The sequence below is a fragment of the Convolutriloba macropyga genome, chromosome 4 (genome assembly GCF_964194025.1).
Source record: "Convolutriloba macropyga chromosome 4, txConMacr16.3, whole genome shotgun sequence".
Lineage (NCBI taxonomy): Eukaryota > Metazoa > Xenacoelomorpha > Acoela > Convolutidae > Convolutriloba > Convolutriloba macropyga.
This window is the reverse complement of record NC_134471.1, coordinates 29181424-29200755: the sequence shown is the minus strand read 5'-3', so window position 1 is coordinate 29200755 and position 19332 is coordinate 29181424. Positions and strand designations below refer to the sequence as shown.

Sequence of the window (19332 nt, the reverse complement as noted above, 5' to 3'; positions counted from 1 at the left end):
CACACACACACACACACGCACACACACACACGCACACACACACACACACACACACACACCCACACACACACACACACACACACACACACACACACACACACACACACACATACACACACACACACACACACACACACACACACACACACACACACACGCACACACACACACACACACACACACACACACACACACACACACACACACACACACACACGCACACACACGCACACACACACACACACACACACACACACACACACACACACGCACACACACACACACACACACACACACACACACACACACACACACGCACACACACACACACGCACACACGCACACACACACACACACGCACACACACACACACACACACACACACACACACACACACACGCACACACACACACAAACACACACACACACACACACACACACACGCACACACACGCACACACACACACACACACACACACACACACACGCACACACACACACACACACACACACAAAATATCTGCAATGCATATTCAATTATTCGGGTTATCACAGCACTCGAGTTTTGATGTTGCAAATTTGATGCACCCAGTGAGGTAATATATCCAAATCAAAATAGAGCCAAGCAATATATCCAAAGAAAAATAGCCAAAGCAATTAGAGAATTACAGCATAGATAGTCTGTTTTATGCCCAATGAATCAGTGAACCGAAACAGAATACACTTTTATTGTCATACCTGCTCTGGTAACATCGCCCACAATTGGACTGGAGGGACGAGGGGATAGCTTGGATGAGGTGTTCGCAGCAACGAGGGGTGAAGTAGAGTGACAGTATTGCAGTGACCTCTGTCTAGTGTGTTGTCCCCCGCCATGAATCACCCCAGACAGGTTAGGTCTCTCAGAGGGTAGAGGGCGGGTGTGGTCTGTGGCTGAGAATGAGAACTCGGGAGGTTTGTATTCCCAGTTCACCTCTGGGGAACGTTTAGGGTCAAACCCTACAAAAAATTAATAATATTTGGTGATGATGATCTGCCATTCATATGCATCCAAACCAATTAAGGACCATATATAAAAAATTGCTCTAAATTATGCAATAAAAGTTTATGGCATTTGCCCTGATAGTACTTTTTATCCTGATAGGTCTTTTGCAATACTCATTTTTATGGCATATTTTTCAATCTTCATAATTAGTTTGGTCACCACGAAATTTCATCTCATCGCCATCTCGGGCCGTTGATGTTATTCTCCAAAAGCAGCCATTATGTAGTTAATTTTTTCGATTGTCACTGAAAACAAAAGCAAAGAAAGCAGATTGCCGGAAAAAGGACTCCGTCGAAAAGAGATTAAAAATTACCGGCCTCATTCTTGCCTAAGTGTCGAAAAGTGTTCTAATTTGGTCCGCAGTATTATTAATTTTCATCAAAATGATGAATTCAGCCTCTAAAATGGCGAGTATTTAACTTAATACTAATGCCAGTTTCCATTTACTCCAAAACTTTGATAATTTAATGCATAACTTTTCATGTCTTTTGATAGATTTCATGTCTTTATCATAGACTTTATTGTTTGATCACGTTTAATTGACTTCATTTTTCGACCTTGAATAGATTAAGCACATTGAACAAAATTGAATAAAACTTAAGTCTAATACTATTTATTCGAAAGAATGAGTGAAGTAAATAAGAAGTCAATAATGCAAAATGCAACTTATGTGAAACATAACAAATGATCAAATAGTCAAGGGGAAAGAAACATACAAGGCAATGCATCAAATGCAAGCCGAAGAATTGTCAAGCTAATTACAAGCATAATTATACCGTCACAATAAGAATGCGGGAACACAACAACAAAAATTGTGAAAAGTTGACGGAATCGCAAAACTCGGCTTTTACATAGTTAGTGACATCAAACACATGAAAATAAAAACCTTCATAATCATATGTTTATAATTCAAAGGATGTTGCCTTAGAGAACAAACATTAACTTATAATTTTAAATCAAATATCGTCTAAATAATTTCTCCTGAATTTTTAGAGGCGCTAAAATTTTTCAATTAGGAAGAGGTTTGAACCCTCGATCCCCATTTTCCTAATTTTAGGCAGTGGACGTTTGGCTATCAGGATCCTTAAGTATCCTAAGTTACGATTGCGTTTGTTTTAGCGCAAGACTTAATTTCCAATTAATGCAATTGAGATCACGCAAATATCAAGTAATCAAGCGTGAAAAATCACTCGTGAAGTGAAATCGAAACAATGGTCTGGAAAAAAAGCACAGAAACAGTAAAAAGAAAATTTTGCATAAAAAGACACACACGTTTACAATCATTGCTTCCCTAAAAATTGTTCGATAGATTTTAAACAAAAAAGAAACAACTCAAATACTATCCCCAATTTCAGGAAAAATGTGTTGTCAATTTCATTAGAATCATTAGCTGCATATCTGAACTTGTAAACAAAAAAAATTTTCATAGTTACAGATTGCAATTGGAATGTTATTGATGCAAACATGAGATAAAGTAACAGAGAGTGATTAAACAGACCCAAATATACCAAGAACCCAGAAGACTGGCGGTTTTCGGAAGTAGGTGATGGAAAAAACACAAACACGTGAATTGTACATTCAGACCCATATAAATGGCAGACTCCAAAAAAGCATACAAATCTAAAATGTGTAATAAGTTTAAAGGATTTAAAGATCAGACAGCTAAACTCCATTTCACCGAACAAAGAAAAATTGAAATAATTTAAGCACAAGATCATATTTTAAAATTTTTTTTATGTCAGAATTTGTCTTTAATTCAGAAGTCGTTCCAGCTTTTACCCAATTTGGCTAAATTTGGTGGGATAAAAAGTTCTCATGATAAAAATTATTAGAGCTTTTAAAAAACTTTTTTGCTAAGTGTTCAACCAGTTAATGTTTCTGAAGAAAAAAAATGCTTTTTCTTGACTTTTAGCAGCTTCATTAATTTTGAATTTAGTATGTTCTTTTATTCAATCCAATCTTCAAATGCGTGAGTTCTCATGAGCAAAAGTCAGGAAGCTGTTCATTTAGAAACTTATTCAGATAATTTTAGCCCAACTTTTCGAGTCTTAGCTTTTCGAGTCTTAGCCCAACTTTTCTCGTATGCAAGTTCATAATCCCCAATGAAGTTGTTTTTCTAGGGTTGAATATAGTTCTTCACTCAGATCTGTAAAAAGAAGAGCTGAATGGTTTAGATTTGATATGACAAGGCGTTCCAGTAATGCCAATCTAGTCATAAGGGGTAGCTTTTGAGCAATAACTGAAAGTGTTCTAATGTCAGCTGCCATTTTACCAAGAATGCTTTTGACTTCCTGATGAAATTTGAGCCCCCTTCCAAATGATGAAACAGTCATAAAGACCCATTGCTGACAACAATTTCTTCAATCAATTGGAACAAAGCGCAATTAGAAGAAGGCGCATGTAACTTATTAACATCAGCAAAATAGGAAACAAAAAGAAGAAGACAAGGAGTGAAAATACAATTAGAATGACGCGTTGCCAACAAGTTTTGATGTGGTGTTGAATATGTATGAAAAAATTCGAAAAAAGATGGTATATTTCTCTGTCTTTTTCCACCTAAAATCGTCACTAAAACCTGACTTGTTTTTGACTTAAAATTTCATCTAATTATGTGAAAAGACAGAGCGCCAATATAATCCAATTTCTGTGGATTATAGGAAAACGAGAGCACCTATATAATAAACCGCTTGATGATGGCTGATAACATATTTAGAGCGCGATACCGATACAAATTTTAAAATCTGAAAAGATTACATAAATTTGAGTTTATTAAAATAGCGAAAGCTAACACAAATGCGTACCTGTGTGTTTGTGATGCATATTGACAGGTGCTGTTCCTCCGGATGGTAGCTGCATCTGTAGCTGAGACTGTGAATGCGGCTGTGGAGAGGGGTGGTGGGAGGGGGTAGGAAATGGGGTGGTGAGGGGTGTGAGGGGATGGGGAGGGGGCGGAGGAGCCAGGGGTATGTTTTTGGAACAACTGTCTGATTCTGTCCCCGTGGAGGATGTGGGAGTTAATGCCTTCTCACTCATGTTGTCATCGTCACTCGTAAGACTAAATGAGAAAGATTTAAAATCGTGGATCAGTTTCCTTTCCTATCGTGGGCAGTTTTCGTTTTCATCAAATTGTATCACCAAATTAATGAGTGTTTTAGTATTGATCATTGTTTGTAGTGTCTTTTAAGAGATGGGCCTAGCAATTAGAAGAAAAAAATCTTTTTTAGGCAACAAAAAATACGAATTATCGTTGATCATATTCTACAAGGCGTCGAAGATCTGGAAAATTTAGTCATTTTACAAAACAGTAGAAAAAATGTTTTTTTGATAAAAAAGTGTTTGATATTAAAATGGTTCCAAATGATGAAACTGATTACCTCTGGCTCTGATTCTGGAACATGACGTTTGTTTTTCCCTTGTCCAAATTGTTGAAACCTGACGCCGTTATCTGCTCATAGGATGTTAGAATGTTCTAGAACAAGAAAATCGCGGTTACCAAGTTAATTGTTAATTCAAATCTGATTATTTTTAAATTTAAAAAGCAGACCTGATATCTGATGTTTCGTTTCCTCAAGTCCGCAACTGTTGTATGCAACTCTGCAATCTGTTTCTTGTGACTTTCTAGCTCCTCCTAAAATCACCAAAACGCACATTGAAATCGCTGAAACTTGAATACTTTTTATGCATACCATATTGAAACAGCAATAACCAGTTAAACAGCTGTTTATTGTACCAGTCAGTATTTACCTTCAGTTGAAAGTTGACAAAATTTTCTGAGCATTTTTGAATGATGCCGATTTAGGAACTAATGAGCCAATTATAGCTGAATTCGGAGCAATTTGGTAACAGATCATCATAATAGCTGCTGGCGAGCTTAAATTACTCAACAGGATTGTTTTTAAAATTCATAGCAGTTTTCTGACAATTTATTAACCTAAAAATATGCCTCAGTGCTTAAAGTTGTAGATTTTCAGTTGGCTTTTAAATACTTTGAGTTTGTTGAGAAAATTTGACCAAAAATACATTATTTACAATTTTTGTATCCCTGTGCAGGGGGATGGGATAATAGGCAGAACTTGACCAGGTAAAAGGAAGCTTTGTGGCAGTTGGGCAAAAATATTGAACAAAAATTTTGTGGATATTAGGCAAATAAAACGCCGAAAGGTGTGGCGTTTACCCATCTGACAGAGAAAAAAATTCAAGTGATCCTAACATTTGTATTAGTATAATAACAGCTCAAACAAGCTCAATACAAGCACAGTAACTTTTTTCTAACTAATTGAGCATTTGCAGCATCTCGGTTTAATTTTATCCACAATTATAAATACTATTTTTCACATTTTCCCCTGCCCAAAAATTCAGAATTCTTCTCACAGTTTAATATTTTGACTCTATATAGAAAAACGGTCTTCAGTTGTAATTCTTGAAACTCGCAATTTTCAATTTCATCAATCCAAACTTTAAATCCTGACAAAAAGCCATAAAATTTGGTAAGTTACCTTAAGGAACTGGTTGTGATACTGCAACACTTTTTTCTCCCTTTCCAGTAAGTCAATTCTCTCTTGCACATCATCATTGCAACCACCATTGCCTTCCATCTTATGTCCACCAACTCCACCTCCACCAGTCGAGAACCCGTTAGTAGTACCAGACTGATGGTGCTGTTGCAGTACAGCAGGGTTGTCGGCCTGTGATTGGCTGTAACATCTGACCAATGGGGAGGTATTAGCAGCTGTAGTGGGGTGGCTTCTTGGTTGCGTAAGAGAGTTGTTGTTTGTGTTGACTGAGGATGCGACTGATGATGTTTCTGAGTTGTCGCCTGATTTGTAGCTCCCACTCGTACTACTCCCACTGTTGTTTCCATTCACTGTCCCATTGGAGTCTACCGAGTCCATTCCTAACAAAAATAAACATTTCAACTTTTTTTTCAATTAATACCGACAAACAGCCTAATTTCGCAACTGAGTAATTTTTGTTAAAAGCCAAGAAACACTTCAAATTTAAATTATACTCATTGGTTGATCAATATTTAATAAGAACTAAAACTTAAAATATCACCCGAAAAGACTTGCCAAGAGCTTAAACAAAGTTTGGTTATATTCATTATTATCATTCTATTATTATTATTATAGATTAAACTACATCTTCCCCATTTTGCCGGAAGCGGATGATCCTGCGAGGCTTTAAAATTTGCCTATATAGTAAAACATTTGTCATATGAGTGCACTTATAAAATATTAATTTTTCAGAATTTGGAACCAGACTGGATGGATTTCAAAAGAGGTTCGAAGATCCCATTTTTCGGAGCCTTCACAGACTCTCATAGATAGCAGAATAACTTTAACATATTCATCAAAATATTGAGTAAAAAATTTCCTTGGTACTTTAAAGGCCTTATTCACCATTTCATAGAACTTTCATCAATAAATTAACTGGTTTCTTCAGAGCTGATAAGCAGTTTTTGACATTTTGTCTTAGAGATCATGTTAGGATCATTTATGATTTCCTTGGTTCCATGCAAGAATCATACCAAGAAATGTGTTGTGATTTTTATGACGTCATATATGATTCTTGTAGGATTACGGTGAAAAGTGAACCCGAGTTGCTGACAGAAAATGTAACAAAAGGATTTAGAGATTAACACAGTACCACTGTGATCGAGTCTGTTACTTTTACACCTGATCTGTGATTAAAATGCAGCTGCAGCTTTATAGGCCATAACAGAGATAATACACTACAGTGAGAGATTGTAATGTTGCTTATATTTCAAATCATAGAAACAAACGAAGTGGACTTTGGTTTTTACAATGATTTCAGCCCGAAATCAACAGTTCCAACCTCATTAAATTTAACCCATAACGGAAGTATTTTAAATAAACTTTAAGTCCCGAATGAGTTGTCGTTACAATTTGGTAACATAAGAACGGAAATTGTAAATCAAACGCTATAAAACAGCAGTAGTTTTATTAACTGTTTGCACTTAAATTAAATTGCTAAAGCGTTTATTAAATTGAAAACGAGTTTATCAAAACTTAGGAGTTGAATTCAACGTTAAATTTTTCAACACCAACGAAGGATGTTTTGTTTTAACTGGGCTTTGGTTTGGAGCTTAAAATTGACTAGAGGCATGAATAATGTGCGACATGCAGAGATTTAGAAACCGAACAGGAAACAAGGTTCCAAAATGCGCATTTAAAAAAACCTGACAATGCAAACTGATATTCGGATATTGAGATTTTACTATTCCAAAAACAATTTTTCCAATCAGTATGAATCAAAATTGAACGAGTTGTGATTAATTACAAAAGGTCCTTTGAAACAAAACGAGACATGAGATCTTGAAGTCTTATTTAATCAAATCATATTTGGCTTAGTCCCATTTTCTTTGGGGAACACGAGCACCATGTTTTCGTCTGTTTATTAATTTTCCAGACATCTGATGGAAATATATAACTGTGTATTATTCGCCCGCGCGCTGATTAAATTCTGTTTTATTTTAAACTTTTAACAAGGAGGCTCGTTAATGTGCAATCGCACATGATGTTCTGACCCGCGATCATCTACATTGTTGATTTAACTGTCTTTTGATTTACAATTTTGACAAAGCGATAATCAAAAGTAGATGTTTGAGTTCAAAAAAAAACCGTTACACAACCAAACTAATAATTGAATTAAATAATTCCATGCCTCATTAAAACAATATCTGCAATGAAACGACTACGAGAAAAAAACAATAACTACAAAAAAGAAAAAACCAAAGTTTCACGTCAAAAATTCAATATATAATTTTAAAAGCACCTAGTAACAACGTCACATTACAATTAGACAAAATCCTCCTAACAACACAAATTTAATTTTTCTTAACTACACAGCAGACGGGATTTTTTCATAATGAGTCTAGGTAACAATTCTACAAAAAAATTAAGCTAAATTCAAAAATCAGTCAACATTTTTTAAACCGAATAACTTCAGTTCTCAAAAATCAAAAGCTTTCAACGAATTAATTCTCAATAAATTTACTAAAGAGTCATAATGAAACCAATAGGACCTGTCTTTGGTTAGACTAAGCCATAGGAACTGACTATAGATGCAGAAAAATTACAAACATTGCGAAAACACAAATTAGTGAAGCCATTAAAATCATTAGCTATTGTCTGAATATTAAATATTTTTATTTCAATTTCCATTTACACTAATTCAGCTAAAAATATACTGAATGAATAAATAAGTTCAATTGGGCCATATTTTAAAATCATTAGGATCTGTTATTACGCGATTGTGTTAAAGGAAGAGAAAAAGAAACACAAATACACATCTCACATAACTTTTTATGAAAACACATTGTCCAACTAACAAAACATTAGTTAGGTCATAATATCAGTAAACATGTTATTTTTTAAAATGTATGGGACCCCTCAATGATGAGAACACGTTACCAGTTAATGAAAACAACAACAAAGGTGAAAAAAATTGAAAAATCCTTAAAATCTCAAAAATGTATAATAAATCAACAAACATGAACAAACACTTTAAAACAACAAATTTTTTTTGAGAAAAACCGTAGTAACAACGCCATTAAGTTCATTAGCCTTCAACGGGAACTAATAAATACGCTAACTTATGCTTCGGTGAGGCAACGAAAAGATGGGATGTTTGGCATTCATAACTCATCAATAAGACATCAAAAAGATACAAAAAATCATTGACTATGAAAACAACAAAAAACACAGGCAAATTCCAAAAAATTGGTAGAAAAGTGTGCGAGGAGTGTCGAAGCCCTTTAAACCATAAGCTTTTCTCTGAAAACTTTTTGTATGATCCATTGAACGTCGTCATCTTTTCGACCATAAAACTATCAATATTAGGATAATGTGTTAAGATTCCAGAAGGAACCAGAATTAAGAAAAAGAGATCCAAAAATTTTTAAAAAGTTATGAAAACTCGTGCATCGAAGTCATAACACCAATAGTTAGAACCTAAAACCGCTAACTAGATTTATTTTGGTTGAATTAGAAAAGAAACGTCCGGTTATTACTGAGACTGACTTACACTTTACGAACTAAGGGTTAAGATCGTTTAATGTTAAAAATTTCTCGGAAAATCACTTTTAAAGTCTTAACAGCCATTAAATCCAATAGCTTTCAACGGAAGCCAAAAAAATAACGCTCAGTTTCCCTCGATTGGACATAAAAGGATATTTTTCATGCATAGGTAATCGATAAGAACTCACAATAAGTCTTATGACTATGGAAACAACAACAAATACAGGCAAAAAGAAAAAATTCACAAGAAAAGTGAGCGAAGAAAGTGTCGAAGCCATTTAAACCATAAGCTTTACTCTGAAAACTTTGTCCCAGATCCATTGAAAAAATTCTCTAAGCCAATGGGAGATACTAATATCAGGAGAATGTGATAAGATTTCAAGAGGGACCAATAAAACAAAAAAATCCAAAATTTTTTTTTTAATTTCAAAATTTTGTATCATTGAAGTCATATAACAAATAATAAGAAAAAAAAACCGCTAACCAGATTAATTTTGGTTGCAATAAAAAGCAAGGGAGTCGTGTCATTACTGAATTTGAGTTACAATTCACGAAAATAGTTTATGATTGGTTAATATTAAAAAAATTTCTCGAAAATCCATTCTTAAAGCCTTAGCAGCCATTAGCTGTCCACTCAAAGCTCTAGATAGGTTTTCTTAATTATCATCATGGAACCTATTGCACTTTTAGGCAACGATTTTATGCCGTAGGACTCCAAAAATTTGGTAAAACCTCAAAAAAAATCAAAATTTCATTTAAAATTCAGAGTCGTAGCCAAATTCTTTGAGAACGAACTTTTTGTTCATTGGGCTTCATTAGACTGTGAATCAAGTTTATCATTAACGGAACCTTGGGATGAAAAGTGACTAGTCTCTATGTAACATAAGAAAACAAAAAAAATATGAAGTTTTTTTTTAAAAAAAACAGAGCTCCCAAATAGAATTCAATAATTATTTTTGATAGTAAACTTCCCTATAAGACCAGAACTAGTTTTTTTATCGCCTTTCGTCTAGTAGGAACTCAATATTGATTCTTTTTGTGAAATGTAATTTTGAATCAAAATTGTATATAAAAATTATCTTACTTTAAAGAATTACACTAAATTACACATAAATTACAGTAAAAGTGAACAAAATATCACATGCTCACACAAAACTTCAATCCTTGATAACTCCTCGAAAAAAAGAAATTCAAAAAAATCTTTTTAATTTCGAATTCTACGCTGGACGAGCTTTTTAATGATGCCACTCACAATTCTCTACGATGAATATATCGATAGACTGAACAAAAAATTGACTGAACAAAAAAAACCCATTTGAGTATATAGTTCCTCCCTCCCCCCCCCCCCCACAAGTGGGGTCGGAACAATTAAATTCAGCAAAAACATATCTAAAAAAATCACCAGGAAAAAGCTTTTAAGAAAACAAGCTATTTTTTAAAAAAAAAATGAGTCCAGCCAACTAACTGGAACTCGAGAACTCAGTTTTCCTTGCCGGTTGCCGGTGTCTGAAACGGATTAACTTGATAGTCTTTTGGCTTTTGCTGATAAACATTTTTCATTCAATCTTCGTATCATATCTAAATATTCGTACAGTAACTAACTTTATTTTGGAGTCACATTTCACCAAATCCTATTTTGGAGTCACATTTCACCAAATCCTCCACCCCCCCCCCCCCGGGGGGGGGGGGGTGAAGGAACAATATGGGTTTTTTTGTTCAGTCAATTTTGACCGATCGATATATTCATTGTGACTGCTCTCATTAAAAAGCCTGTCTAGCGTATAATATGGAATTTAAAATCAACTTTTTAAAGAAAAGAAAAATTTGAACTTTTTTCCCGATTAATTTTTGCTCGTAAACTGGTTTTTAAAAATATACAGTAGTGTAAAGGTATTTTTGTATTTTTCTCGTTTGTGTCGGAAAACGTCTTCCAATGAACAATTGTTATAACTAAAGAAAAAAAATTCTAGAGAACGAAGAAAATACCAGACAAAATTGAAACATCTTATCATATTTTATTCAGTTTCTCTGGATTCTTGAGCTGGGTCAATGTTTTTTTCTGCCAAAGTTTTTCTCAAACCAGAAGTCACACCCGAACACTTGCAGCCCTTCCTGTATCCATTTTTTTAGCTGGTGACATCAATTTTCAAGTGTAACCTGAATTATTTGTAGAGACCTTATGAAAAATATTGTCACACCTAACACATTAAACAGTATATATTTTTCGGCGAATTTAATTGGAACTAAATTTCCGATAACCAACAAACGTCAATAAGGAAGATCAAATAAACATTTCTCAGATCAGACAACAGTTGGGCCATAATCCTATCAAACTTTCAAAAATCTGGATCACATAACAGGCAGCACGGCGACTAGAGTCCAATTTAATTACATCAAATCCAATGTTTTCTGAAAATATTTAACCAGACCAAGTTGAGACACCTAATAATGACTTCAATCTATACCTGAGCATCTGAACAATAAAAGTCAATATAATTCATTAGCTCCAAGTACATGCAAATAATTTCAACAATATCATTCAAATACTTTGCTTGGCGGTGTAATTCGAAGCAGCACATGGCTTCAATTAGTGGGTTATGCATGTTAAACTTGATTTATTGCCTACACTGCACCTTGTCTGTGTACAAGTGAGTTCGGGGTAGACGTTCGTGTCATATAAAGATTACTTAGAATAACCAAACCCAGGTTGCTTTTCGAGAAATGAAGTCTTACAGGAAACTAGCACAATACAACCTGCACATACACCTTAAGGGTGCGAGGAAACATTTTCAAATAGCCTAAAACAATCCTTTTATAAGCAGTAAACCATGTCTTCGTTGATGAACTGAAAAACCCTTGGTATCTGCACAATTTTAAAGAAAAACAATTTGAATAGTCTGAAACTTCACAAAAATTCAAGTTTTTACATAATATGTTTCACTTAGCGACAAAATTTTAAAAAAGACATTAACAAATTCAGCAATGTCCACTATACCCGGCTTCAAAAAAGTTAAAAAAAGTACCTCAATATGATTTCAAAGTAGAAAAATGAAGAATACATTTGGAAAGACTTCGTACTTAAAACATTTTGGTCCAAGTCATCTAAAGTTTCTGTATTTTCTCAGAAAGTTGAAAATCTCTCAATATGACTCAAACAATTCAAGAGCGGCAATTGAATTGGAGAGTAAAACGCGTATCACTAATACTGCATTTCATGTTATGAAAGTGTCCCATTTGACTCATTTTAAAAACTGAAACGGCTAAAGTTTCTTTGGTAGCCAAATATCGGCTGTATGTTTGTGAACTTTAGCCTCACTACCGTTAGTTCGTTCAAACTTTTCGTAATTTTTGCTTCAATTCTGATCAATTTTTGATAAAAATTATGATAAAATAGTTAAGGATAGTCTGATTGGTTAAACCTTTAAAGGCAAAAACTTTTGAGTTGGTGAATTGTTTGACCCAGCTTTTTAGGCTATATTTTCAGCTAATTTTTCGAAAATTCAGTGTTTTTTATTTCTTTTTTCATAAGAAATGGCATCAATTATGCCTATTTGTCCAACTTTTTTCAGGTTGACCGTACGTGCAGAAATAAAATCGGCTGAAACAACCTCAGTTTACTCAGATTTTAGCCTATTGCACCTCCGATTCCTCAGACAGTTTTTTGAAATTAACAATTTTGCGGTCTTTCGCTAATTTAAACCGATATTTTTGATTTATTAATATTTTTGTTTGCCAAAAAAATTAAAATGAAATGGTTTAGAACAATTGCGTCTTTTAACGTAGGGAACCAAAAACCACGCCAGTTTTGGTCCCATCGTTGATTTCTTGCAACGAAAAAAAAAGATTCGTATTGTTTTTTTTGCCTGTCTTTTTAAAAAAAATTTCTGCGATTTTTTCATCCCAATTACAAGCAGTTCTATTTTTAATTAACAACTCAATTAGTATTTGTGTTCATTTAAGATCCAATAACTACGTTGTGTCTTTTGAGTAAAGTTCATGGTTTTTTGGCTCCGTCGAGTTGTCTCCCAAACTTTTTAAAAATTATTTAGTTTTGCCAGCCTTTAATTTCATTTTAAATAGTCTTATAACTGAATCTAATTAATCAAATGGCTAACTGTACATTGAGGAAGCTATTAAAGAAATTGTCTGATGCTATTAGTTGAAACCAAATGATTTTTTTGGTTAAAAAAACTCGATAACTAAGCAAGATTCATCTTTTTTATAATGACTTTTTAGTCAAATTAGCTAATTGGGTGACGTTTAGAGCATTTTCAGTTTCAATAGAGCAGCAAAAGCAGGACCAGTTGTGGAAATATTTAATTCAAAAGTTATTCGAAGTTAGAACCTATTTATTTAAGAATTAGGCTTTTAAGCTGCATTTTCTTAAAAAAAATTGCTTTTTTGTTTTTTTTTATGTTAGTTACTGACCAGAATGATTTCAAATCAAGCGTCAATTCTTAAGATATCAGGTTTAGGTGCCTATGAAGGCCAATGACAGAACATGATCATTAGTCTAACTAACATGTCCACATAGCTTCTTTCGCAGCATAAAGTTTATCTATTTACCGTTTTTTATTCGAACTTCCACGGTAGTTTTGTTTTAAGGTTTTAAAGAAATTGTTTTAAAAAAAATCATTTTTAAGATTTGCAAATTTCATTAAGATTTTTTTCACCTTTTAGCGTAGTCTCAGCAAAGAGGGGCATCGCATTCATTTCGAACAAATCATAATACAATCTTCATTGCTTTTTAAAATTTAAAAAATGGTTTTGGTTTTGATACTACGAGGCTTCATATAACTTTTTTCAAAACTTTTTCACAATTTCCTAATTCTGAGTTTCACTTTTGCTGTCTTGACCTGTTATCACAATAATGGCACGAAATTACAAGTCGTAAATTGCATTATTGGCTTTGATTGAAGGCGCAATTGATTATAATCAATATTTTAAGTGAAGAGGTTTTTATTTTACAGGCTTCGACACCTTTTCTTATCCCAAATAAATTGACTTTTTGATTATTGCCTTATTGGATTTTTTTGTGATCGTATTACAAACTGGATACTGACAAGTCGCAATGGTTCTATATGAAATTATCAAAAAAAGGCTTTTTGAACGATTTCATATGATGGCTAATAGCATTCATTACTTTGAACTAATAGTTTTCAAAAAGCGTATACGTAGTTTCTGAAGTTGCCCTGTTTGTTTTCGGTCTACTTAAAAATTATGCTAAAAAATAAGTCCCCTTTACTTCCTGCATAATAAAAGTCAGGTGGCTTGGTTTAATTTTTAATTGATGCTATTTGACCTTTTCATTATATATTTTTTAAAATATAGATTGAGTTTTGGTCGTAAATAAGGCTTGTTGTTTCTATTCGATTTTGTTGTTTGTCTTGTCTCTTACTCTTCTTAGTGGCAAGTATCATTGGCTCCCTAATGAGTTTTTGTTGAATTTGTTTATTGGTTCGTGCTTAAAGCGATTTTTTAAAGGGACACACCAATCATTTTTGAACAAAAATGATTTTTGAACAAAAAATTTTTGAACAAAAATGATCTCTTCTTCATTTGGTGGACAATTAAGTCAAAAACGTGGTTAGGCGGGGTCGGAACATTATGTACCGACGCAAAATTCTGGGCTGTCTTGATTTCCTTTAAAAACAGTTTTGACGCTCCGCCATGTTTTACGGTGTTCATAAATTTTGTTTTAAAAATAGAAGAATGATACTCTCACGGGCAAAAATTAAGAAAATTACACAACAGTTCACATTAGAGAATGCCAAGATTTCAATGGAACTTGGCAGAAATTCAAAAGTTACAATTTCGAGCCATATTACAATTGATAACTACAAAATTATTATTTTTTTTGTCATAAAATACTTCTGCGGAAGCTAACTGAAACGCACGAAAAATTCAATAATACATTACAAATAGTTGTACTTTTTTAAGGCTCAACTCATTTTAACAGAGTTCTGTTTTTTCTCATTGTTTGAGAAAAATTACAAAGAAAAATATGTTTCTAAGATTGAACTAGTAGATTCAGTTAAGCTTCTACAAAAAAGTTCAGTTTTCAAAAAAAAATTCACTGTTTTTATAGTGCAAGCCAGAACAGCGGATAATTTTAGATAGAACTTTTTGAGTAATCAATTTTTTCCTAGAAAATTAGTCTTACACTTTTGCAGCTATCGTTTTTCTTACGCTATCATGTCTAGTGAACAGTTTTATCTCTGGGGTCTTTCTCTTCTTTCTTAACCCAAATTATTGTCAGCCTCATTCGTTTTCCTGATTAATAGCTTTCATGGGCGAATTATTCTTATGGAGATAACTCGGATGGAATAGATGTGATTTTGCACTCTTGTGCAACTAAAGCAATGAATTAGTAAATTTCCTATGAATCAGACACAAAACGTTCTAGAATTTTCTGTCCTCAAAAGAGTCCATCATTACGTTTCAATTTTGCTCTTTTCATTTCTTCAATTTAAACAGTAAAACCGTTAACATGAAAAAATCAACAACTCGGGTCCATTAAAAAACCCAAGAGCCACCCTGCTACTTTCCTTTTGCATACAATAATGTCTTGGAATGAGTGAAAAATGAGTCAAATTTCTTGTACATGTTACAAATTTTGATGTTATTTGAACGAAACTAACTCACAATATCGTAGGTTACGTTGACATGTCCTAATTAAGAAGCGATGGTAAATCCCGTAAAAAAAGAGTAATCTGGGTCGATTTTGCTTCCTCTTTGCGCGCAAATTCTGTCCCGAGAAGAATGATTGAAAAAACACAAGCAATTTTCCGGATTGCTATAACAATTAACTTTAAAAACTGTATAAATTAAAAGACTGTACAGAATGTGACAATTAAAAATCTGATACTTCGCCTTGAAATTAAAATACTACAATATTTGAGAAATCCTTTAAAACGGCAAATCCCAATATCTATTAAGCCAACAAAAATTCTAAAATTATGCAGACAGGATAGGAAAGGTGCTCTATATTGTGAGAAAAAAAATCAATTTTTGAAAAGTCAGCGAGCTAATCAGGTATTGTATTTACGAAGACACCTCCGGAATATTGCTTTTGATGTATTATTATTCACAATAACTACACTAAGTACCAGAGTTCGGATTTTACGATGGCTTGGTTTTAGTCTTAGAAGCTAGAAGTGAACACCTCGCTGGCTGGGTAATTTTGCTGATAAAGACAACCCACAAAATCCGTAATCATTTCAGAAATGATTTCGAAAGGTAAAATTCACCCTAAAATTACATCCAATAAAGTTGTCGCCAGGTTGTTACCCTAATTGTTCCGACCCTTCTTGAGGGGGGAGGAACTATATAATCAAATGGGTTTTTTTTGTTCAGTCAATTTTGGCCGATCGATATATTCATCGTAGAGAGTTCAGACTGGTATCTTTAGAAAGCTTGTCCAGCGTAGAATATGGAATTAAAAAGATTTTTTTGATTTTCTTTTTTGACAGGGAGATATCGAGGTTTAAACTTTCGAGAAAATAGAGTGAATTCCGTTGATTTCATTCACCTTTTTTCGGAATTTTTGACTAAAATTTCGCCAATTTTGATAAAATTTAATAACATTTATCGAGAAAATGTTGCTGATTTTACGTTTAAAGACAAAATATACTGTCGCCTACTTTCATTGAATTTTTCCAGCTACACAAATTCCGGCTAAATATTTCACAAAAATTCAGACTTTTTCATCAAAAACAGCACGAAATAAGTTTCTTTAGTCCACTCTGATTAAATTTTGAGGAAATGCACATCCAAACACCACCAACAAAATCTTTCTAGATTGATAAGGGGGCTAATTCTACTTCAACTTCCGTTGAGAGTGCTCTGTAAATAAAACTTTGCCGTTTTTTGCTAACTTCATTCGTTGATTATCAAAAACACAGCATTTATTTTTGATTTTTTAACTAACAAAATATCCATATCAATGACATTCCAATAATCAAATATTCCTAATGTACAATCGGCATTAGCAGGAATAGTTCTGTATTAACCTTGGACCGCTACAATCCAAAAAAAATTCGGATTGTCGTCAGTCGGTTTTTTATACAAAAAAATTCGATCTTTTTTATATTCATTAAATAACAGAACATTTCAAATCAAAGCTCACTAGTGATAGGTCCTATTAACTTCCTACTTATTTCGACTTATTAAATTATCTAGTTGATTGCTTGAAAGCTTATGGTCATTTTGACTTTTAAAATAATTGATTTTTAAAATAAAAATGGCTTATTGAACTTTGCCTCCATTTTTCTCTTAATTTGGTCAACTTGTAGCTTAGTGTCAGCAATCAAAGAGTGCTCCTTCTTTCTAATGATTTCAAATTTTGTTTTATTGCGGTTTTTAGCCTTAAGTTATGGTGTTCTGGCTTAGACACTGCTAGATTTCACAATTTTTTTTTAATTTTCAGATATTTGCCCATTTTTCATGTTTTCTGGTTTTGTCAAATTATCACGTTATTGTCAGTTCATATATCACATTTTTCGCCTTCAAAATAACGGACAATTGATAATATTTAAATCTTTAAAGATATAGATTGTGGCTCTTTACCGCTTCGACAGTACTTTCTCGAAGAATTTAATTGAAATTATTAATTTTCTCTTTAACTGTCGTTTTTACTTTGTCATTTTAGTCGTTTTTATTTTTCTGTACAACGACCCGGTTTGATTGAATTTTCCTGGAAGAGTGGATCAGCCGATGTTCTGATATTAGAAGATAGATAATGGCTTTCATGACTTTGAAAACAATTGTTTTCCAAAATGAAAAAAAAAACATTTCAACTTCGCAATTTTGTTCCTTTTATTGTCTTTTTGTTACATGGTCTCGTTAAATGAAAGTTAAAAATGAAATTATTTTTGTCAGGTATCAAAAGGGATTAGTGTCACAAAATCTAATGTTTTTGAAGAATTCGTTACGACTTTCAAATGAATTTTTGATTTTTGTCATATTTGACGTTCTTCTTGTATACGTAAGACTTGTTCTAGATAATTGCAGGTCTCGATGGCTTCCTTTGGAAGAAAAAAAGAACCTATTTAGTTTTTCATTTTGTAATTAATGGCTTTCATGTCTTTGGAAATAAATTTTTATCGATAAAAACAAGCATTACATAATCTTGCTTTTTTTCTTTTTGGTCTAATTGTTACCTACTTTCATTAATTAGAAGTCACATAATACATTTCAAGGGAAAATGTCAAAAAGGATTGGTGTCACAAAATCTAATGTTTTAATAGAATTCGTTATGACTTTAATGGCTTCCACACGGGTTTTTCACAATAAAAAAGTAAATGAATTTGTGATTTTTGTCATATTTGACGATCTTTTTGTAGACGTAAGACATTTTCTGGATAATTGCAGGTCTTAAGGGCTTCCTTTGGAAGAATGGATGAACCTATTCAAATTTTTCATTTTGTAATTAATGTCTTTTATGTCTTTGGAAATCCATTTTTTTTCGAAAAAAAAACAAGTTTTACATAATTTTGCATTTTTTTTTGTCTAAATTTTGCTTATTTTCATTAATAGGCTGCTACATAATACATTATCGGTGTTCAACGAAGGTGCAATTGAACATATTTTGGGGGCCAAAGTATGGCTCTACGGCTTCCAAAGCATTTTCTGGCAAGTTTTAATTGATTTTTAGTTTGTTGTCTATATGTTGTTCTTTTTGTAACTGCATAAAAAATTGAATACCAAGAGCTCTTAATTCCCCTCTATAGAAGCATTGGTAATTGTAAACTTATGGGGTATTTTAGTTGATTCCTAATGGTTTTCATTACATTGAAATTAATTGTTTTTTTTTTTAAAAAATTCAGCGAAATTTCTAACTTTAATGTTTGTTCTTTTTTGTCAAATTGTTACCAAGCTTTATTATGAACTGGTGATTAACCATATTTTCTGGTGAATTACAACTTATTTTGTTTATTTTCAGTTTTATCTGACGCTATTTTGACTTTGTTATTAAGTTTTGTTTTTTAAAACGGACATAAATTTTTTGATAAAATTAATGTTTGTTGTTGTTGTTTGATTTTGCCGTTCGTCTTCACTCGCTTTCTTAATATCGGCATATCTCATCAATCTAATGCATCAGTTTTTACTCCACTGAGTTTTTTGCTTTGGAGGCTATCTTTTCATACACCAGTTTTTTTACACATCGTTCATACACCAGTTTTTTTTTAGAAATACTTGAATTTTTTGTGTTTTTCCATCTGTTCCTCATTTGCTAGACAATTATGGCAA

At 33.0% G+C, this 19332-nt stretch overlaps 3 protein-coding genes across 5 annotated transcripts in view; 1 reads left to right on the top strand and 2 right to left on the bottom strand.

Annotated features, from left to right (window-relative positions):
- LOC142337592 (START domain-containing protein 10-like) overlaps positions 1-19332 on the bottom strand; it is a 308346-nt gene that overhangs the window by 248527 nt on the left and 40487 nt on the right. The gene's annotated exons all lie outside the window — the stretch shown is intronic.
- The window catches only part of LOC142337591 (uncharacterized), a 48807-nt gene that overhangs the window by 10744 nt on the left and 18731 nt on the right, over positions 1-19332 (bottom strand). For all 3 annotated transcript variants that reach the window (XM_075386932.1, XM_075386931.1, XM_075386930.1), the window contains 5 exons: positions 5539-5936; positions 4587-4670; positions 4417-4511; positions 3844-4097; positions 739-996 (listed from right to left, as the gene is read on the bottom strand). In XM_075386932.1, the coding sequence (XP_075243047.1) occupies positions 739-996; positions 3844-4097; positions 4417-4511; positions 4587-4670; positions 5539-5936 (1089 nt within the window). The remainder of the gene's footprint in view (positions 1-738; positions 997-3843; positions 4098-4416; positions 4512-4586; positions 4671-5538; positions 5937-19332) is intronic.
- Positions 17251-19332, top strand: part of LOC142337593 (tRNA (cytidine(32)/guanosine(34)-2'-O)-methyltransferase-like) — a 47825-nt gene continuing 45743 nt past the window's right edge. Inside the window, exon 1 of the mRNA XM_075386935.1 lies at positions 17251-17255. The gene's annotated coding sequence lies outside the window, so the exon portion shown is untranslated. The remainder of the gene's footprint in view (positions 17256-19332) is intronic.